At 38.8% G+C, this 24,377-nt stretch overlaps 1 protein-coding gene across 1 annotated transcript; it reads left to right on the forward strand.

The window, feature by feature from the left end:
* The first annotated feature begins 184 nt into the window (after window positions 1-184).
* LOC126820507 (proton-coupled zinc antiporter SLC30A2) lies at window positions 185-22,943 on the forward strand. Its single transcript, XM_056100968.1, has 8 exons — window positions 185-191; window positions 11,832-11,864; window positions 17,167-17,313; window positions 17,717-17,873; window positions 18,305-18,548; window positions 20,508-20,619; window positions 21,197-21,331; window positions 22,420-22,943. The coding sequence occupies exons 1-8, from the start codon at window positions 185-187 to the stop codon at window positions 22,563-22,565; spliced, it is 981 nt and encodes a 326-aa protein (XP_055956943.1). The 3' UTR covers window positions 22,566-22,943.
* Window positions 22,944-24,377: the final 1,434 nt, after the last annotated feature.

The raw sequence follows: 24,377 nt of genomic DNA on the forward strand, positions 1-24,377 counted from the left end.
TTTATTCTAATTGATGCGGTGGTTGATGCTAGGGCAACATACTCACAAGTTACTACTTATTTGGAAATGGGGGTTGAGGGTTTGGCATCAAGGAGTCAGACCCGGACTGGAGCAAACCGCGAAATAAATAGCACCCTACAAATAGTTTCACAAGATCATAAATTATCCCTTTTCTAACAGAACAATGAACTGTAATAATGTTCTTAATGTTGATCGGTGTTTAATTTTGATTATTAGTTTTTCAAAATTCCAGGATTGCAGCAGCTCTCACAAAAACGAAAATCTAACGATATTAAAGATACATTATGGGAGATTCGGTAATGAGTTGGCAGTTCTCACTATAATAGTTAAAAACTAGATAACGTAAAGGCAATTTGGTGAAAATTTCATTCAAATTGATCCACTATGAACCGAGAACTAAGCGACTGAAATTCCCATAAGCCTCGGTTATCATTACTAAAGTCAGTACGATAAACAGCATAGTCTCGATTATCCATTTACTCGTTTAATCGAGAAGGAAAGTTATGCAGTAAATCGACTTACAATCCACTAAAGATCGCAGGCTAGCGCTGCCATTTAGAGTTGATTATGGCCTGGATAGGTTAATTAATGTCTAATTAATAATTTAGATAACATTTCAGGGCTAATGAAAGACCTGAAATAAGCAGATTTAGCTCTTGTATAATGTATGTTTAAATATTGATTCCATCAAATCGTACAAGCCAGTGATTAAACTATCAAAGATGGCAATGCTTTTAAATAAAGTGAAAGTAGGAAACCAAAAATTGTAGGCATACTCGTCAAATGAACAGACCTACATAATAAATGTGACGCATGTGTCAAACAGTAGAGCAACAAAATATCCAACACGTCAGTGCTTTCGGTGGTCATAAATTATTCTAATCTTTCCAGACCAATGAAAGTTTATATATTATTAACTTGTATCATTGTGATATTAACCGTGATCCATATTTAATTTCAATTTATTCAACATGGCGTTTATAATCCAATATGGCAGCCTTTCAAATTTTAAATGAAATGAAATGAAATGGGGTTTAACGTCCTACTGTTCTGCTCCTAACCTGGGCTAATGAAGACGAGCATACGCCATACAGTGTGCTATGAGGGAAATTTTGCCCGGACAGCGGCACTACGGCCTACTCTTATATCGAATTCCAACTGCCAAGGGATCTTTTACGTGCACGCCAATGTGTACACGGGACCTCGGTTTTTCGTCTCATCCGAACGACTAGACAACTTTCCTTGTCAGCCCCTCCCTGCATCACTGACAAGGGAGAACCACGCCGGAAAATCTGGATGAACTTTCTCGGCCAATGCAGGGATCGAACACCCGACCTCAAATTTTAAAATACTCCCCAACAATACATTATAACGTGTGGTATGGCCTATGTGAGAAATACAATTTAAAAATATATTAGTTAAGAGTTTAATAAAGTGTTGGTCATTCTTGCTATAATAATTCAAAAATAGATGCTAAAAAAAGAAAATATTGAAAATTTCATTCAAATTACTTCATTCTCAGCCAAGTTATCATTGTAGTTTTGACAAGATGTGTGCACAGTGGTAACCAGGGCACTGGTTTAATCGGGATTTGGCCTCGCTTTCCCATTTTTGAATCAAATATTTAAATGGCGAACCGTTTTAATCTAGTTAAAATCTCGAGTATCCGATGCCATCGAGAGTTGATTATGTTCTTGTTTTCTTAATAAATATCTAATTAATAGTTTATATAACATTTCAGGCCTAAAGAAAGACCTGCAATAGGCAGATTTAGCTCTTGCATAATGTATGTTTAAGTGATTGAACAAGATTATTATACACATAGAACGGAAAACCAAGATCAAGGGAAGTTGTCTTCATATGTTTATGGAAAAAAATATTAAAACTTATAAATTCTGTAACAAAGCAGGATGTTGTTTCCTAATATTTTATTACAACGTATCTGTCGGCACGTGATCAATTTTATCCTCGAATGGATTTCTTTTAAATTTTCTTTCGACAATACTGCCAGCGACATTCTTTTATTTATATCGAAGTATTGAATTCAAAATCACCATTTTAATTAAAACGGCTATATTAATTCTTAACATAACGACAGTATCAGGGTCCCCTATACGATTTCTGTGTAGTTCCATAATAAATATTAAAATGATGTATATTGTTTAACTAAAAAAAAAATACAGTTATTGATGTTAAAATAGGATAATTGGCAATTGCATGGCATGTTTTAGTTTATAATGTCTCGCCTGAATCTTTCCTAAACATTTTAAAGCTTAGAACTCTTGATAATTGGTTCATTTGTTTGTTATGTCTATTGAAAAGGTTTTTGGGTTGGGTCTCTTTGTTTATCTTTGTAAATTGTATTTGATTTTTGTGTCAACCCCGTCCATCTGATGGCCAATTTTTCAGTTAAAAATTCGTGTAGCCCATAAATTGAAATTAAAATGGCATAATCAATGTTAGCAAGAAAAATAAATACAATCTAATCCGAGGACTAGCCCAGTTATCAAATACATTATAGCATGGAAAACAATAAATGAGTCTTAAAACATCTAGATATCATCGATGGATTGGCAGACCTGCCTTGAATTTTGGAAACAATTTGAACACACGTCCATTATAAATCTACTCAAATCAGGGCAAATAAATTATTTAACGCCCGATAAAGATTTCTAAAGATCCGAAGATCTTTAAAGGGGAAGACCAACGATTTTCAACAAGGTTTCCATAAATCATAAATATATATCGATAAATAATCCCCTCAATTTCAATAACCGTATAGGCCACTCAACAAGTTTCCAATAAGCCTTAGCATCATTGAATTATTAAAAACCGTATTATGCCAACAATACAGTATCTTGCTCAGTTTCATCAAACCTCATTATTTTAATACAACACAGTGAATGAATTCAAAATGGCCGTTTATTAATATCTTATTAATAAATGACAAGGTACAAAAATATATAAATATGAGAGAGAGAGAGAGAGAGAGAGAGAGAGAGCGCTAACACATTTTAAATTTTATTTCAATAATTCGCTTGCGCGTATAAATATGATTGTAATGAAATTTGAAATACAATAATAACGTTACAAATTGTCCAATACTGTATTGATCAAAGGTGGGGATAAAAAAAACCTGCCACATTTAAGGTGTCAGCGAAATGTATTAGAAGATACTATCCCTTTAACTAGTCAAATAAATTAGGCAGCACATCTCCACGGTGTCCACGTGCTGCGTGTTTTGGATCGAGGCTCAAAACTCAAAGCATACAACGTGTGGGATGTCAACAAAAGTGTACCAACAGATATTATTTCTAAAAATTTCTATGACATGTTATTTATTAATCATGTGATTAATAGTCTATTATATTATGATAGACTACAATGCAGGTACCCTCATCATTTTTCTCTTAAAAAAATAAAATAGAAATAACGAGATAATTTCAAAACTGTAAGTTAGTTACTAACGGTCAACGGCGGAGGAGTATTAATGATCAGAAAGAGAGTAAAACAACATCCTTGAAGAATACAAGTGTGAATTTTCTAGATTATTTACATCACTATTGTCAAGAAGAGGGAAGCCTATCTGTCTACAGAAGGAGATATTTAAAGAGATATTTCTTTTAACAAGATATCATACTCAGATAGGGTGGCATATATAAGAATGTTACAAAAAAGACAACCGTTTCACTGTCATTCTGGAATGAAAGAAGAAAGTAAAAGAGATGCAAAAAATAAATTAATTGTAGCCATTGCTTTATTATTATTGTTTATGATAGCTGAATCTGTTGGTAAGTGTATTTCCATTAGTTTTTCTACAGATCTTCCGTATTTAAAGATACGGAAATTCTGGTCTTCTGTAATTCAATTCGTTCTCCGGACAGGCTCCGCGACAGGGCTCTCCGGGCCCTTAAACAAGCAAAATTTTTGAAAGCGCCATTTTGGCGTATATCTAGGCTAGGGTAACTACTGTCTGAGTCTTGGTAAATTTTAAACAGATTTCTTCGATTATGAACAAACTACTTAACTTTGGTTATTATAAACTTACCTGTGTGTTTGTAATCAACTCCCGTTCGATAAAATCCATTGCACAACTAATTATCACAACGATGAAAACAAGTTCTCTCTTGAAAAATTGAAATATCACAAACTTTTCCCAGAGAAAAATACCAATATGGAAGATGGTTACGTCACTCTGCGGAGGATATCATTTCGTATTAGGGGTGACAGCATAGGAAATTCAAGTACAATTACGACAAGAATCCATGACCACTCGCACCAAAGACCACCCGGTTCAAGACCAGTCGGACCAACTGATAGACCACTCAGCCCAAACAAATAGACTACTCGGACCATACAAAAAGACTATTTGGACCCAACAGAAATACGACTCGGACCAATAATATAGTGTTGTTTTAATAAATTGATAATTGCGTTTGTTTTAATATGATTACTCGAACCAATAATAAAGTGTTATTTTAATAAATTGATAATTGTGTTTATTGTAATATGACTACTCGAACCAATAATAAAGTGTTATTTGAATAAATTGATAATTGTGTGTGTTTTAATATGACTACTCGAACTAATAATAACGTGTTGTTTGAATAAATTGATAATTGTATCCCAAATCGCAAAATATCGAGAACCACACTTGTAGTCACGTTTAAAAAGGTGCATATTATAAACGTCCGGTCTTTGTATTATTATGGGCTGTTTATATTAACGCATCAAGGGCGGATAACTTGAAAACGTGTCTCCCCCCCCCCCCCCCCATATATTAACCCAGTGGTTAGTGGGGTAGAACGGAATGAAACCACTGGGGATACCGCGAATGTGGAAAAAGTAAAATTAGGCCATCAGATAAGAACAGTATACCCGTATATGTAAAAACTGTCAAAAGTCTGGACATACCGAGTCTCATTGCAAGAGTAAATAAGAAAAATTAGATTGATATTTTTTTTTGTCACCATTATTAATTAATTTTAAAACTAATCGTTGATTTATTTTCCGTACACAAAATTGAACTAAACAACTCTAAATATAAGAATTCCGTATAAGAATTATTTGCTTCTTTGTATTGTGATTTAATAATAAATAAATAGCATATTGTCTAGCCTTATAATATAATTTAATTGGTCCGACTGGTCTTGTTTTGGTCCGACTGGTCTTAGTCCGAGTGGTCTTTGGTCCGAGTGGTCTGGATACCTACGACAATTGGCATTGAGTTTGAGCGTTCGCACACATAACTACCCGCATTCCTGTATTTTAGTTACCGTCTTTTACATTCTAGTAAAATCTCTGCAAATTTTATAGCTTTACTTTTTGAAATATTTTGTTCTAATTATTTGATTAGCGATTCGGATGGGATAATTTACTTTTGAACACGCATGCCGCACAAACACAACTATACATTCGTTTTACGGGCTTTATCACACTTCGGTCAAAACTGTCGAATCGAGAATTAATGTTCCGCTTCTTACGGGGTCATACGGGCTTAGTAGCATTATATTACCCACCCGGGCACCCAATAGGCACGTTGAGGGCTGTCGCAACACGCTTAAAGATGTTACTGAAGCGGTTATTATTCGATCGAAAGAATGCGTATAAAATTAAAAATACACTCAGAGAATTCGGAGGCAAGCTTCATGATCCTTGTTAAATTATTTATAACAGAATGAAGATAGGATATTTATAGTTTATATATGACTTTATTTTTACGAGTATCCGTGCAATCAGTGATAATTTAATTGTGAAGAAAATTTGATAGACTGGCGATCAATGGTTTCCATATAAATCTCCTATGTAATTGCCTTCAATTGATATTTTTCGTCGCCCAAACCCATATACGATCAAAATGATCGCGCTGTCAAACTATCTTTCAATGTTAACCACCCCCCGCAACAGGTATATTGGATTCGACCAATACGTCACGAAGACATTGTTGACATCGACTCTGTCGAAATTACAAGTAAATTTTCAAATTTTTCAAGAGAGAACTTGTTTTCATCGTTGTGATAATTAGTTGTGCAATGGATTTTATCGAACGGGAGTTCATTACAAACACACAGGTAAGTTTATAATAACCAAAGTTAAGTAGTTTGTTCATAATCGAAGAAATCTGTTTAAAATTTACGATGGTTCACACAGTAGTGGTCATTTTGTTAAAATACAGAAACTGAGATTTAACACAACAACATATATGACATACCAAATAAGGTATTATGTCTTAGTGTTACTTATGTAATAATAATCAGATGCACGATTTTGACAAGAAATAATAAGCAGGAAAACAAATAATGTATACATATATTGCCGTCGCCCCTGTGTGTGTGCATGCGTGTGTGTGTTTGTATATGGTGTATATCGAGGACACACATCTGAATACAAACCTTCTAATCGAGGACCTGTGCCAACCGAGGACTTTTTGAACTAAATCCAGGACTGTAACGATGTTCAGAAGCCCGGATTTAATATCCCATTTGATTTTAAGGTCAATCTGATGTGTTCCGCCCGCGTTAGGCGGTATTCCACAGGGTATCCTTACTGTGTGTGACACTGTGATCTGAAAAAGGTAAAATATGATTGTGTGTATCAAGTCCGCGGTTAGTGTTTATTTGACAGCGAGTGCATCAGTCCTCAGTTAACCGATTTCTACCATACACATCATATGTGTTCACGTGGGAGAATAAGTTACTATTTTTGCCATATCTGTAAACTTAATAACCGTTTTCAACCCGTATGTTATTAAAAATCAAGCCATCTAGTCATATTACTTATTGACGGAAATTTCGAAATTTTTACCTGGCGTAACATATAATATTATTGCCGAAATAATTGAAATATTAATAAGTCTCTCAATTTCTAGTAATAAGGATAAAATAATAAATGATCTGAAATTGAAATATTAATAAGTCGCGCAATTTCAAGTAGTGACACTTGTTAGGGCGTATTAAGCCAGTTACAATTGTCTTATATAATGCATAGGTACCATTGCCACCACTGGGCAATTTTTGCCTTGCGGGTGTACTACAGATAGAGATTGATGAGTCTCGGGAGGCGTCGGGAACAGGTGGATCCATCGGGAGGCCACGAGAGAACTGCGAACAGTTTCAATGCTTGCATTGTCAGGAAAACAGGCCGGGGAGGTAACCCCGGAGGTTTCCAGATCCGCAAGAAAACTCCGAAGATGTCTCGCTATAATCGTAAGTATATAAACATAAATTGTTTTTTCTCTAGGGTGGTTTGATGGCCGAATGGGTAGCACGTGCGCGCAGTATATGGTCTGTCATTGAGTCAACTGTCGTGGTTTCGATTTCCCGGTTGTACGTGACAAGGAGTAAAGAAATAAAATTGAGTCGTGTGTTAGTCCCGAATGACCTAGTTTGTGTCGAGTGGACGTAAAGTCCCATTTCTCTCTCTTTCTCTCTCGCTATAATCCTCATAATGCCTCGTTCGGCATTTTTGTCCAAACGTGGCAAAAACGTGTTAAAATTTTTGCCACAATTTTACCACGTCCTAACGTGGTAAAAAAAAAGGCCACGTTTGTCTGGAGTTTTTGGAACGAGGTATTTTGTCCAGAACGGTTGTTCACAAGGGTGGATACATGATTTTTCAAAAGTGGTGTGGTGGGGTCTCGTCGACCGTATCAAGGAGGGCATATTTGGTGACACTTTCAAGCTATTATGTAGAGAAAAAAAACACAAGGCAAAATCGACTAGAAATGACATTCGTTGTATAAAAAGAAATTATTACATTCTTTGTTGCAATGAAAAACAGCCAAGTTCAAAGCGGAGCGAACTGAAAAATTGTATTTTAGGTCTTTGAAGCTTTATAATTACAAATATACTGTTCCTGTTTTTATATAATAAACGATATTATATACTATTCAAAAAAAGTAGGGGATATTTGATTTTTAAGTGTTATTAAAGTCACCTAATGAAACTGACGAAGAAACAAATGACAAAATGAAATGAAGTTCACATTCATCGATTTATTCCAAATGATCGTTAGACTAAGTAAGGCACAGACTGACCATTATAAGGGTAAAATGATACCCGGGGTCAAACAGCAAAGTTACCACAGCATCACAACCAAGTCAGTAACGGGTAAATCCTCCTCTGTTTGCCAAACAAGCATTGATCCGACGTGGCATACTCCTAATGAGACGTCTAAGGTCATTTTGGTCCAGATTGTCCCATTCCTGTTGCAACGCAGCAGCAAGTTCTTGGACTTTGGCAGGACGTTGTTGACGTTGACGTAACCTCTGTCCAAGCATGTCCCAGACATGCTCGATGGGGGAGAGGTCGGGACTCAGTGCTGGCCAAGGTAATGTGGTGATGTTCTGTTGTTGGAGGTAACCTGTAACGATCCTGGCCCTGTGACATCTTGCGTTGTCATTCTGGAAGATGAAACGGCGGCCATGACGTCGTGCGAACGGCACAACATGGACTGCCAAGATGTTGTCCCGGTAGTACTGGCCTGTAACACGCCCTGCAACAACATGTAAAGCCGTTCTTCCAGCAACAGTGATGCCTCCCCACACCATAACAGAACCACCCCCAAATCGATCATGTCTGATGACGTTAACGTCTTGGAAGCGCTCGTTTCGACGACGCCACACCCTCCTACGTCTGTCCAAAAAATCAACAGTGAACCTTGACTCATCTGAAAACATCACATTGCTCCAGCGTCGATTATCCCAGTGTTGACGATCCCTACACCAACGACGTCTTGCCTGAATGTGATGATCTCTCAAACAAGGGATCACGCGAGGACGTCGGGCGCGAAGGTGACCCCTATGCAGTCGATTCCGAATCGTCTGGCCACTCACTCTCACACCAGTGTCTGTTTGAAGACGAGCGCTGATCTGATTTGCTGTGATGACACGATTTCTCAAGGCCAAGGTACGGATAAATCGATCCTGGGCTTGAGTTGTCGCCCTTGGTCGACCTGAGCGTGGTCTGTCCTGTACAGATTGTGTATCACGGTATCTGGACCATAGCCTGCTTATGACAGACTGAGAAACATTCATCGTCCGCGCCACAACCGCCTGTGTTGTGCCGATCTGTAGCATGCCAAGGGCACGTAACCTTTCATTTTGGGTAAGCCGACGCATATCAAAATTTGTTTTCTGGTCACTAAAACAATTAAACTGATGTTTCCACCCTGGAATTCAATGCCACAATGACTGTAACATTCAAAGTCAGAGTCGTGCAAATCTTGGGTTGGACCCCCATGATGATCCCAAGCATCACCTGCATTCCATGCGGTAGCTATTGGTGCGTTTGGGCGTCACATGTAACTGGAAATGTTTCTTCTGTTAGGTTCTATAGTGACTTTTTTCGTAGTCATTTGCATATTTTAGTATTATGCCCCCAAAATCAAATATCCCCTACTTTTTTTGAATAGTATAGTTAATATATCTCATGAAACTTTATATGTAATTGGCACTTTATGAAATAGACACAATTTATGTTTATATAATGACATGCAAAGCGGGGCGATGCGAAATAATTATTAAACATAATTACATTTTCATCTTCCAGGCCTACGTCTAGATTCTTATTTAAGGGTCGATCTCGACTATATTTTAGAGAATAAAACTGCTTAATTTTGTGTTAAAGGCCCTTACGATCTTTCACCTCTGGTCCGAGCAACTTACTCAATATACGTGATACGTTTTCATCTTAATCCCGCCAGTTTTCATCTGACTCGAAACGGAGATCGGTGTCCCAAGCAGTATTACACGGTGTCTGGATAAAACCTGACTTTTATTTTATAAATGTACCTTTCGTTATCAAGTACAGCATGTGGGTCATGCACTGTATAGACCTCTAAAGGAACGGCACTAGATTATCAGGTCATCCAACAAAAAAAAAATTGAATCGAACCCTTAAAAGGGTTACGTATCCGGATAAGCAAATATTGCAATTTTATAAAAAAAAAAAATTAAAAAATTGACAAATAATGATAAATTTGGATGTTAATTCGAGAGAATTTTCTATTGTAGTGAAGACAATTACACATCCGCACCTCACCATACAAAAAAGTCCCCATTTGTCGGTATTATGTGTGGTCAAAGGGATGACAAAAACGTAGTTATTTACAGGTGAACGACTACAATACGTGTCAAGTCCACAGTATGATAGTATAGAGGAAATGACCTCGTTTGGCGGCGTTCCCAACTTACACCATGCGTGTTCTCGATTAGGCGTAACTAGCACAGGGACTCGGTCGGTCATATTTCCCCAATTATTTGCAAACTCCCATGTGTCCGCATTTCTTCTGTAAAAAGTCAAATGCATAAAATATATAAATTGAAGTATAATTTATATCTTTTCGTAATCGTTTGATGTAATATAATAGAGTTCAGAAATAACGGTGCTTTTCAGCTACATGCAATATTTATCAAGGCCTCGATTAGGAGGAATCAGTCAAAGTCCTCGATTTACACAATATTATACATGCATGTGTGTGTGTGTGGGTGTGTGTGTGGGGGGTGCGTGTGTGTGTCGCCTACAGGCCGCAATTCTTAACTGATCGTCTTGAAACTTTGCATACTTGTTCCTTGCACCCCAAGGATGGTCCCTATTGGTAGAACCACACTCTGATTGTTTGTTGTCTACAGGCCGCATTTCTTGGCGGATTATTTTGAAACTTTGCATACTTATTCCTTATACCCTAAGGATCACATGCATGCATGGTGCATGCTCTAACCCTAGGGACAGAGCCACGCCCATTTTCTCTTTGTGTGTATGTGTGTCGACTACTGGCGACAATTCTAATTGGATTCTCTTGAAAACCTTTCATACTTATTCCTTATAACCAAAGGTTGAACCCTGTTATTTTTGGTGCATGCCCCACCTTGAAACTTTGCATACTTATTCCTTCTATCCTAAGGAACATCCCTGTTGTTTGTAGTGAATGCCAACCACCAGGGCAGAGCCACACCCATTTTCTTTTTGTGTGTCCGTGTGTCACTTACAGCCCGCAATTCTTAATCGATCGTCTTGAATATCTTTTTATACTTATTCGTTATACCCAAAGACTGACCTCTATTATTTTTGGTACATGCCCGACCCCCTGAGACAGAGCCACGCCCAGTGTTTGTGTGCCCCGTATTTCGCCTACAGGCCGCAATTCTTAACAGATTCTTTTGAAACTTTGCATACCTATTCCTTTGGTGATCGCCAAACCCCCAGGGACAGGGCCACACCAAGTTTTTCTTTGTGTCTGTGTGTTGTCTACAGGCCACGATTCTTAATGGATTGTTTTTGAACTTGGGATATGTATTCCTTATAGCCAAAGGACGACAACTGCATGTCCCGACCCCAAGGGGCAGAGCCACGCCCAATTTTTGTGTTTATCGTTTACAGGCCGCATTTCTTAATGGACCAACTTGGTGAATGCCCCGACCCCAGGGGCAGAGTCATGCCCAATTTTTGCCTTTAGGGCCCGAAGGCTACAATTCTAAATGGATTATCTTGGAACTTGGTATAGTTATTCCTTATAACCGAAGGACGGCAACTATTGATGTTGGTGCCCTTTCGGTGGTGCCACACCCACTTTTTGTTGATATTTTGTCTGTAAATGATATACAGGTTGCAATTATTAAAAGATTTGGATACAATTCGGAATGATCCAGCATAGGGTTGTACCTATATATATTGGTCCATGTCCAACCCCAATGATTTTGTCTACAGGCTGGAATTCTAAATGGATCATCTTGGAACTTGGCATATTTATTTCTTATACTGTAGGGATAGCAACTATTTATTTTGGTGCATGTCCCGAACCCCAGGGGTGTGGTACCACATCCATTATTTTGTTAGTTTTTATCGGTAAGTACTCTACAGGTTGCAATAATTAACAGATTTTGTTCAAATTCAGCATATCAATCATTTCAATAACAGGGTGGTACCTATTTATATTGTTCCATATCCAAACCCCAGGGGCAGAGCCACGCCCAATTTTTGTTCTTATCGTCTAGGGGCTGCAATTCTGAATGGATCATCTTGGAACTTGCATATTTATTCCTTATACCGTAAAGACAGCAACTATTTATTTTGGCACATGCTCCGACCCCCTGGGGCAGTATCACACCCACTTTTTAAAATTAATATTTTGTCTGTAAATTTGACAAAACAAACCCAACGCCTAGCCTTCTTTGCCACTTGTCATATTACAGCCATTTCATATCTCATTCTCCTCATTTTAAAAAGTACCATATTAATCAAAGCAGGAATGTGGACGTATATTGCAGCGTTAGCGATGCTCTTGTTTTAAATACCCAAAATCATGTTGAACTGGATTCAAACGGAAGGAAGCCCGGATACTCTGACCGTGACGGGAGCCTTAAGCGGAACAAGGACGGGCCAAGCCACGGCAGCAGGCTTATTGTTTTTAATCAAGCAATTTTTATACGCCCACATTTTCATGTGGACGTATTATGCCGTAGCCCCGTCTAGAGGGCACAATTATTATCCGATTTAAAAAACAAACGTTCGAATATATCACCGACGGTTGAGTTAGAATTTCGTGAAAATCGGACCAAAACTGCCCAAAAAATGGCCGCCCCTCGTACGCAACATCAGTGTTGTGGACCGTCTAGAGCAGTGCTTCTCAACCTTTTTTGCCGACGGCACTCCTTGGAACACATGAAAAAAACAGCGGTACACCTGGCTAAATATACTATTCAAAAAAAGTAGGGGATATTTGATTTTTAAGTGTTATTAAAGTCACCTAATGAAACTGACGAAGAAACAAATGACAAAATGAAATGAAGTTCACATTCATCGATTTATTCCAAATGATCGTTAGACTAAGTAAGGCACAGACTGACCATTATAAGGGTAAAATGATACCCGGGGTCAAACAGCAAAGTTACCACAGCATCACAACCAAGTCAGTAACGGGTAAATCCTCCTCTGTTTGCCAAACAAGCATTGATCCGACGTGGCATACTCCTAATGAGACGTCTAAGGTCATTTTGGTCCAGATTGTCCCATTCCTGTTGCAACGCAGCAGCAAGTTCTTGGACATTGGCAGGACGTTGTTGACGTTGACGTAACCTCTGTCCAAGCATGTCCCAGACATGCTCGATGGGGGAGAGGTCGGGACTCAGTGCTGGCCAAGGTAATGTGTTGATGTTCTGTTGTTGGAGGTAACCTGTAACGATCCTGGCCCTGTGACATCTTGCGTTGTCATCCTGGAAGATGAAACGGCGGCCATCACGTCGTGCGAACGGCACAACATGGACTACCAAGATGTTGTCCCGGTAGCACTGGCCTGTAACACGCCCTGCAACAACATGTAAAGCCGTTCTTCCAGCAACAGTGATGCCTCCCCACACCATAACAGAACCACCCCCAAATCGATCATGTCTGATGACGTTAACGTCTTGGAAGCGCTCGTTTCGACGACGCCACACCCTCCTACGTCTGTCCAAAAAATCAACAGTGAACCTTGACTCATCTGAAAACATCACATTGCTCCAGCGTCGATTATCCCAATGTTGACGATCCCTACACCAACGACGTCTTGCCTGAATGTGATGATCTCTCAAACAAGGGATCACGCGAGGACGTCGGGCGCGAAGGTGACCCATATGCAGTCGATTCCGAATCGTCTGGCCACTCACTCTCACACCAGTGTCTGTTTGAAGACGAGCGCTGATCTGATTTGCTGTGATGACACGATTTCTCAAGGCCAAGGTACGGATAAATCGATCCTGGGCTTGAGTTGTCGCCCTTGGTCGACCTGAGCGTGGTCTGTCCTGTACAGATTGTGTATCACGGTATCTGGACCATAGCCTGCTTATGACAGACTGAGAAACATTCATCGTCCGCGCCACAACCGCCTGTGTTGTGCCGATCTGTAGCATGCCAAGGGCACGTAACCTTTCATTTTGGGTAAGCCGACGCATATCAAAATTTGTTTTCTGGTCACTAAAACAATTAAACTGATGTTTCCACCCTGGAATTCAATGCCACAATGACTGTAACATTCAAAGTCAGAGTCGTGCAAATCTTGGGTTGGACCCCCATGATGATCCCAAGCATCACCTGCATTCCATGCGGTAGCTATTGGTGCGTTTGGGCGTCACATGTAACTGGAAATGTTTCTTCTGTTAGGTTCTATAGTGACTTTTTTCGTAGTCATTTGCATATTTTAGTATTATGCCCCCAAAATCAAATATCCCCTACTTTTTTTGAATAGTATATATATGAAAAATAATTGAATTTTGCAAAATAAAAACATGGCAAGTCATGGACGACAGACTGGTTATAGACACATAGTAAGACTCAAACTAAATAAAGAAAAATACAGCTACTCTATGAACTTAATTCATTGCAATGTTTCGAATTTCATCAAATAGCTAGCTTCTTTATTGAGAAATTTTCTAAGTGTGCCGTTCAAAATTTCGTGGCACACTTAGGAAGATCTTGTGGCACACCTGTGTGCCGCGACACACTGGTTGAGAATCACTGGTCTAGAGAGAGAGAGAGAGAGAGAGAAATGGGGTTTAACGCCCACTCCACACAAACTAGGTCATTTCGGGACTATGGTTTAATTTTATTTCAATAATTCGCTTGCGCGTAGGGGTCTTTAGCAGTGGGAGGAAACCGGAGGACCCGGAGAAAACCCACGAGGTTGGACAGGCGACCCTACTCCTTGTCATGTACAACCGGGGATTCGAAACCACGCCAGTTGACTCAATGACTTAAGCTTTATGATACAGCGCGCACGTGCTAACCATTCGGCCACCCAACCCCCCGGACCGTCTAGAGGTGACAATTTTCATCTGATTTTGATGAAACATGAAATGCATCTTTATAACCCAAAGATCGTGGTTCCTTTCGATTTTCGCGCATATTGGATCGTAACTTCCTGAATTATGGCCCTTGGTTGTATGAAAAATAGCGTTTTAGCTTGTGGTCCCTCTAGAGGTCACAATTTTTATCCGATTTAAAAAAAACAAACAAAAAACGTGTGAATATATCACCGTTACACCGTAATGTTGTTTGAGTTCGAATTTCGTGAAAATCGGACCAAAACTGATGGACAAAATGGCCACCCATCGTACGCAAATAGTGTGAACATGTGGTATATCAAGGTTGTGGACCGTCTAGAGGTCACAATTTTGGTCCGATTTTGATGAAATTTGAAATACATGTTTATAACCCGTTACACCGTAATGTTAGTTGAGTTCGAATTTCAAGAAAATGGGACCAAAACTGCCTGACAAAATGGCGGCTCCTTGTACGCAAAAAGTGTTAAAGTATGTCATACCAAGATTGTGAACCCTGTAGAAGTCACAATTGTTATCAGATTTTGATGAAACTTAAAATATATGTTTATGGCCCAACGAACTCGGTTCCTGTCGCTATTTGCGCATATCAGACTTAACTTCCTGGATTATGGCCTCTGATTGTACGAAAAATCAAGTTTTTTTAGCTTGTGGATTCTCTAGAGGTCACAACTTTTTATCCGATTTTAAAAACTGTTTAAACATATTACATTCCACCATGATGAAGGTTGAATTCGAATTTCGGGAAAATCGAAACGAAACTGCCCAACAAAATGGCCGCTCTTTGTACGCAAATTGTGTAAAAGTATGTAATACGAAGGTTGTGGACCCTCTAGAAGCCACAATTTTTATCCGATTTTGATGAAATTTTAAATTCATGTTTATATCACAAAAATATCGGTTCCTTTCGATAATCGCTCATATTCGAATCGCTCATAGCCCCTGATTGTTCGAAAAATCACATTTTTAGCTTGTGGACCCGCTATGAGTCAAAATTTGTATTCAGTTTTAAAAAACGTTTAAATATATCACCGTTACACATCATCGAAGATTGAGTTCGTATATCGTAAAAATCTGACCCAAACTGCCGCTCCTTGTACGCAAATAGTGTAAAAGTATGTAATACCAAGGTTGTGGACACTCTAGAAGTCACAATTTTTATCCGATTTTGATGAAACTTGAAATGTATGATTATAACCCAAAGATCTTGATTCCTTGCGATATATGCGCATGTCAGACCATAACTTCCTGGATAATGACCCCTGATTGTACGAAAAAATCGCCTTTTTTTAGCTGGTTCCAAAAAAGTTGACTGACAGAATCCGATTTTAACCCTACCCACGCCACTTACTCACATTGAGAGAAGTCACCGGTTTTATTCTACTTTAATATCAAGTAACAGTGTATTGTTTTTTTATTAATTTATACCAACATTTAAAAAAAACAAAAAGCTATATTACTCGGTATAGCCCAGGGCCCCTCTAGGCTCAGGGACAAGTGTCCCAGCTGCCCCCCCCCCTCACGGGCCCTGGTTCCGGAACCATAGGCGTACATGGCCAAGCTCGGTTATTTCGGGGGGGGGGGGCACTGGGGCAATTTGCCCGAAAATCTTCTTTGTCACCCGAATTTTCAGAATGAATCAGTCATTAACTAGAACGAGTTTTCCACAAATGTTATTGCGTGGGGTCTTAAGTATTATAGTATTCAAAACGTAAACCACGCGCGATTTCATTTTACAATTATATTTCTATGATATGGTCTCACTCTCTGATGGTTGTTGCCGAAAAACGGAAATACATGGCGCGAAAAATGGACGGTTCATCGGGATATATTTAGTGTAGGATAAAGCACGAGACCGGGGTTATGCTGGGGAAAGAAAGGCTGAAGAAAATAACCTAGACAAATAAAAACCGAGGCCGACAGGCATAACCGTAGTCGAGGACTTTATCTTGCTTATACATGTATAAAACCCCTGGAGGAAGAAACCGTTACAGGTTTAAAGAAAAACTTTTAAAAGAATAACCCCGAATTCCCCTGTATATATTTATTAAAGCTGCCCCGACTTTCAGACCGCAAGTTATTCCGGGCACAGAATAAACCCCAAAGATCAAAGAGATTTACCGTTATAGGTTTATAATTGTGAATAAAATTCAGTAGACGGGTGACCTATTTTTTGAATATAAATTTCCTGTAATTACCTCCAGTTGATACTTTTCGTTGTCCAAACCCAAACGATCGAAATGATTGCGATTTGTTTTGATTGTAAAATTTAAGCCCGCCCCCCTTTTTATTTTATGGATCGAATCTATTTTATGTCCCTTGGAATATTTCAGGTGGTTTTTTATCCAATAGTTTGGCTTTATTTACTGATGTACTTCACCTAGGCAGTGATTTAATTAGTTTTACTGTTAGTCTCGTCTCAGTATTTTTATCACAAAAAACAGCTAATAAAACCATGTCATTTGGATACCATAGAGCAGGTATGTATGCATTCCATCTAATGTTGACCTGAAATGATGAGTTTAATTTGTTATAATAATGTATAACATTTATTTAGCCCCTTCGAACCCACAATATCTTTTTCTCTTCTTTTTTTCGACGATTCCTTTTTTTTTTTTTTTTTTTTTTTTTTTTTTTTTTTAAGTTTGGAGTCACCGATTTTGGCTTTAAGCAAAATAGGGTCTGTCGGGTAACCGTTTTATTCGTGTTGGCGGGGGCTTGGGGAGACGAACGCTGAAATTGAAGCAATTCGTTAATTGAAAGGGTTAACGACTCAAATCTATAGTTTGAATGTTTTGAAAAAGATCCATCACTGTTTTAGGATGAATATGTTATATGTTTTCCAGTATGGGGATTTGTAATATGAACCATTTGTTATTGTAGAAGTAGTGGGTGTATTATTCAGTGTTCTGATAATCTGGATAACATCGGGTATTCTGTGTTTTGAAGCTGCTGAAAGGATTATCTATGATTACTATAAAGATGTTAAACCGGATGAAATGTTGATTACAGCTGGAATTGGTGTGTTATTTAATTTCATGTAAGTTTACTTTCACGGTACGCATTTGTTTCTGACGTTTCACTTCAACCAACATACATTAACACCGCACAACAGTATTGAGCAAGTAGCGCTCATGTTTTCTTCCCGGACAAAAGATGTTTTTTTAAATATTGATTCACATCTTACATGTGTATCTAATTTGTTGTTTTGTGCTGTGTTTCTTTATTGTTTTTCGGTGTTCCCTTAAATATTTCACTAACAAACTTGTGTAGTCTCATTGTGTACTAACACCCTTCTTGTTCCATGGCGAATTCATGAGTTTGGACACACTTAAGAAAATTCACATTTTAGGGGCTTTCTTTGGATTGGAGAGCTGCTCTAACACCATTCTTGCTGCTGCATGGAGAATTCAGGAGTTTAGACATAGTTAAGAAATTTCCCATTTTTAATTTACTTTCTTATGATTTCAGAATGGCAGCAGTGCTAAATTCTAATAGCTCCTGTTGTTCGTCTGGTTCCATTCCACAGTTTGGACACACCCACTCTGGTGACAGTAAACACGTGTCATATGGTACTACCGGTGACTATGAACCACTCGATGAAAAACCAGCAAAAAACAAAAATATCAACGTAAAGGCTGCTCTAATACACGCTATTGGTGATACTGTACAGAGTTTGTGTGTGTTAACGGCTGCTTTAATTATTAAGTTCACGGTAATTAAAGATTTTATTCTGTCCATTTTCATCTTTCAAATCGCAGGAGTGGTCTTGGCCCTTGTGCTTTGGGGCAGTGACGGGTGTCATTCACTGAGTAGGGTATGATTACTCTTTCTAGAACATAATATGGCATCACGCTTTTTATACGCCCACATTTTCATGTGGACGTATATTGTCGTCGCCACCGTCCGTCCTTCCATCCGTTCACATTTATAATTTTGTTTGTGGACACTGTACAGGTCATAATTTCTATCCGATTTTGACGAAACTTGATATAAAGGTCTATCTCCCAAACATCTCGGTTCCTTTCGATATTGGCATTATCGGACCATACCTTCATGGATTATGGCCCCTGATTGTACAAAAAAAATGACGTGTTTAGCTTGTGGACACTCTAGAGGTGACAATTTTCATCTGTATTTGATGAAACTTAAATGCATGTTTATAACCTAAAGATCCTGGTTCCTTTCGATATTCGCGCATATCGGATTGTAACGTCCTGAATTATGACCCTTGATTGTACGAAAAATCTCGTTTTTAGCTTGTGGTCCCTCTAGAGGTCACAATTTTCATTCGATTTTAAAAAAAAAACGTTCGAATATACTGTATCACCGTCGGTTGAGTTCGAATTTCGTGGAAATCGGACCAAAACTGCCCGACAAAATGGCCGTCCCTCGTACGTAATATCAAGGTTGTGGAACGTCTAGAGGTCACAATTTTGATCTGATTTTGATGAAACTTGACATACATGTTTATAACCCAAAGATCTTGGTTCCTTTCGATTTGGATCGTAACTTCCTGAATTATGACCCTTGGTTGTATGAAAAATCGCGTTTTAGCTTGTGGTCCCTCTAGAGGTCACAATTTTTATCCGATTTAAAAGAAAAACGTGTGGATATATCACCGTTACACCGTAATGTTGGTTGAGTTCGAATTTCGTGAAAATCGGACCAAAAGTGATGGAAAAAATGGCCACCCATCGTACGTAAATAGTGTAAACATATGGTATATCAAGGTTGTGGACCGTCTAGAAGTCACAATTGTTATCAGATTTTGATGAAACTTAAAATATATGGTTATGTCCCAAAGATCTCGGTTCCTGTCGCTATTTGCGCATATCAGACTGTAACTTCCTGGATTATGGCCTCTGATTGTACGAAAAATCGTGGGTTTTTTTTTTAGTTTATGGATTCTCTTGAGGTCACAATTTTTTATCCGACTTTAAAAACCGTTTAAACATATCACATTCCACCATGATGAAGGTTGAATTCGAATTTCGGGAAAATCGAAACGAAACTGTCCGACAAAATGGTCGCTCTTTGTACGCAAATTGTGTAAAAGTATGTAATACGAAGGTTGTGGCCCATTTAGAGGTCACAATTTTTATCCGATTTTGATGAAACTTAAAAAATATGTTTATGTCTCAAAGATCTCAGTGCTTTTTCACATTTGAGCACTTCAGACCATAACTTTCTGGATTATGGCCCCTGATTGTACGAAAAATCGCTTTGTTTTTAGCTTGTTCTCTATCCATCTCTTGTAAAATGTGGGCGTATCTTGCCTGGCAACCGCTGGTTTATAGGAAAGTTCACATGACCATGGACCGTATGATACGGTCCATGACATGACTAACTGCGATATCACCTCGGTGGAAGCGTACGTAAAATACCACTAACTCACACACACTAACAAACTATTGTTCGACTTTTGTATATCTAAAGCACTAGCTCATTTATAATTGAGTTTAATCCGGTAACGTACACGAGGCATGTGTACGTACTTCTGACATATCTTACAAAACTGTCATGGCACTTTCGTTTTAATTATGATCATTAGTCTGTCCTTTGGAGACCAGAATCCGTTTTGAGACATAAAACGAATATTCAAGTAAGTGCTTTAGTTCGTACGTCTATTACAGACATTTTTATAACTATATTTTACATTTATCTATTTTAGAATGCACCTGAATACCGCCTGGCTGATCCAATCTGTACCTTTGTATTCTTTGTAATTGTATTAGTGACCACCGTGACTATTTTACGAGACGTTTGCCGGGTTCTATTAGAGAGTAAGACCGTTTTCATCTATGATGTTCTAATTAGTTACCGAAGAATGGACAGACACGATTATGAGCTAGATTCGACTCTTTACCATGTACTCATATCTATACTCATCGGAAGCCATTGGATATTTGGTGAAATGAAATGTTGTTTATGTCCTACTTTTCTGCTCCGGTCTAATGAAGACGGGCGTATTCCATACAATGTGTCATGAGAGAAATGCTGCACGGAGAGAGGCGCTGCGACCTACCCTTATATCGAACTCCAACTGTCAAGGGTTCTTTTACTTGCACGCCAATGTGTACACTGTACACACTGGTGTGAATCACTGGATCTCGGGTTTTCGTTCCATCCGAACGACTATATGTTGTCCCTTGCCAGGCCCTCCGTCCTGCTAACAAAGAGAAACCATGCCGGAAAATCCACATGACCGTTCTCGGCAGTCACCTGGATCGAACACAGGACAGCCACCTCCCGGTTAGCGAGCTAACTTCTTACCCACTTAGCCACCGCTTTTCCCTGTCCAGTTCGTTCTGTGTTTTGTCTTATTTGTATTCCATTATGAATATATTATTGGGATTTCAGGTGTACCTAATGATATTAAGTATACTGATGTTAGAACTCTACTGGAATCTATAGAAGGTGTCAAGATGATTCACAGTCTTCATATCTGGCCTCTTACTATGGGACGTAACGCCGTCATGGTTCATATCACAAAAGGTAGTTTATATCGTCTTACCCTGAGACTAAAGCCGTTGCCAATTGCGCTTTCATGTCTTTGTTGTATATCATTTGATTAGACCCACCAGGGAAACCGGCGTGTGTCTGTGTTTGCAGAGGGGTAGTCTTAGACGTCCAGAACCTCGATTGTCTTCAATAGCATATATTCGTCTGTCATTTCTGTTTTCCGGAAGCTGTCTTTAATCGATATATTTGATTGAAATTTAGTAGGCCTACACTGCTGTAGGCTATAGCAGAGTCATTGATAAAGTTCGCGTGTTGTGGGGTTGCGTTCATTTCAGGCGGAATCATATCATCTTACCGTCGGATATAACAAACGCATTAATATATATTATCGGGGATTGTAGTAAAAGCGTTAAAGATGAATTCCCACAACAGTATTTATAGTATAGTGTAGTATGGCATAATATATGGAAAGTATAAGCCGGGGATTGTAGTAGAAGCGTTAAAGATGCATTCCTACAACAGTATTTATAGTGTAGTGCAGTATGGCATATATGGAAAGTATAAGTCACTTAAGACAGGACAGGACAGGACAAAACTGTAACGGTGTTCCTAGCTCGCAGTCTATCTCCTCGAGTGACATAAAGAGCGCGCCATGTGTTGATTTTATATATAGCGGTTGTGAGAGCATTGGGGTGCTTAAACGTCCAGTAGACTCGACGATTAAACATCGGATACCGAAGATGGCATTGGATAATCCAAGAATTGACTTATGCTTCGATATTTATGGTAATTGGACAGCGACTAAAGACAAATACAACTATTATTGTATTCTCCCTCAATCAAGTCACATGACAAAAAAGGCTTTTTAAAACAGGTTATTGCGTCCCGAGGTAGTTTTCTTGCAATAAAAATGTTTTGAGTGGGATTTGAAGCAAACTTTTGATTAATTAGTCTGATTACATTTCTAGTCCAAATATATCATCAAATCACACAGTTTGTACGCGGGAAAGCAGCTTTTAAAAAAATGAAACTTGGTCTTATGAACCAGATTGTTTTTAGTAAAGTATATTCCATGGGCATGTGAGTTACTGTTAATATTGGAGGAATTTAAATGTTTACAGGTGACAAGGTTGAGAGCGAAGGAATAATGGAAATGGCAACAAACAGATTAAAAACAGATTTCAACTTTTCTTATATCACAGTACAAGTAGAAAAGTATAACTCTGAAGTTATGCCTGCTTGTAAAGATTGTCAAGATCTCTGTTGAGTGAGATTTAAAGCTGATTTCTTAAAACACTTCTGTTGATAATGGAGGCTCATCTGACCGTTATTGGTAGAGTTTCAACTGAATTGTGTTAATTGGGATTTAGTTGACTTTTATTAATGGAGGCTAAACTTTTTGCTGTTAATGAGTTCAAAACTGACTTTCCAAAATAACATTAAAACAATTCTGAATTTTGTCAGTCAGATAAAACTGACTGTTTGAAACTAACACCACAATCTCTTAAAAACCATTGTACCAACATCACAACTCCTTTTGCTGTCGCTGTTTGTCTCCTTATATAAAATCTGTCAAAACCTAAGATTCTAGTTAACTTCTTATATTATTTATTTTCTATGAATATGTCTCTTAAATTTTAATTATTATTTATGTGTTCTTTGTAATCAATATATCAATAAACATATTACATAATGGAAGGTTATTTTGTTTGCAGGGTGGAGGGGGTGGGAGCGTTATTGATTGTATGACACCTAAGGTCAAAGGCGGGTAGGGGGTTCAAAACCAAAAGAAACTGAAGATGATAACGCCCGAATACGATGATATTTCCTTCCAGGGTATAAGGGTGTGTGTTGCTATGTGCCCTCCTTGAGAAAATGTGCCCTCTGCTGAAAAACGTGCCCTCGAAATTTTAAAACTTAGGGAAATGTCCGCGTCAGGGTCAATATATTCCCATTGCCCTAATGACAATATAATGCCCCCTTTTCGCGCTGTCCTTCTCTTCTCCAAACACAATCCAGTGTGACAAGAAATGGCGATCGACTGATTTTGGCTGGTTTGCAACCATTTGTAATAACAATTTCGCATTTAACCACGTATTAAAATTGCCAGGGGCGGACTGGGTAGCTCTGTGCCCTCGGACCAACTGATTTTGTTGGGGTCCCCATCGCGGTGAAGAATTCGTGAAATGATAAGACGAAACTAGTTTGATTCACTTGCACCTCGCTCACAGATCATTTTTGTACGTCCACATTCAAAATGTATAGGTATAGGGAGCCACGGTGGCTAGGTGGTTAAGACGCTGGCTCGCTAGACTGGAGGTCGGGTGTTCGATCCCTGCATTGGCCGAGAAAGTTCATCTGAATTTTCCGACGTGGTTTCCCCTTGTCAGTGGTGCAGAACGGAGGGCCTGGCAAGGACAGCTGTCTAGTCCTTCGGATGAGACGAAAAACTGAGGTCCCGTGTATACATTGGAATGCACGTAAAAGATCCCTTGGCAGTTGGAATTCGATATAAGAGTAGGCGATAGTGCCGCTGCCCGGGCAAAATTTCCCTCATAGCACAATGTATGGCGTATGCCCGTCTTCATTAGCCCAGTATATAGGAGCAGAACAGTAGGACGTTAAACCCCATTTCATTTCATTTCATTTCATTGTATACGTATAGTATTGCCGTCGCCCCTGTCTCTGTGTGTATATACGTATGGGTATGTGTCATTCGGCAAACCTCGACAGATTCTACGCATCTAATCTCGGCTGTATGACAATTTCCGCCATATTTGAACTATTTTAAAGGTTCCGAATGAAAAATGGCTGCCCCCATGGAGATTTCTGTGGAGAGTGTATTATATCAACAAACGTCACGTTTGGCATTGGGTTTGGGGAATTACCAGGGAATTTTATCAAACCAGCAGCCTTGAGACAATATCTCTGCTCATTTAGGTATATACACTCAACAAAAGACGCAATTTGGGACTTTTTTGTAAAAGCGACACGTTTTCCTGTTTAAAGTAAACCGGCAGCCGCATCGCAAATGTATGGGCGTAGGTACATATCACTTACTGTCATACAGCCGAGATTA

This window comes from Patella vulgata, chromosome 5, assembly GCF_932274485.2.
Source record: "Patella vulgata chromosome 5, xgPatVulg1.2, whole genome shotgun sequence".
Lineage (NCBI taxonomy): Eukaryota > Metazoa > Mollusca > Gastropoda > Patellidae > Patella > Patella vulgata.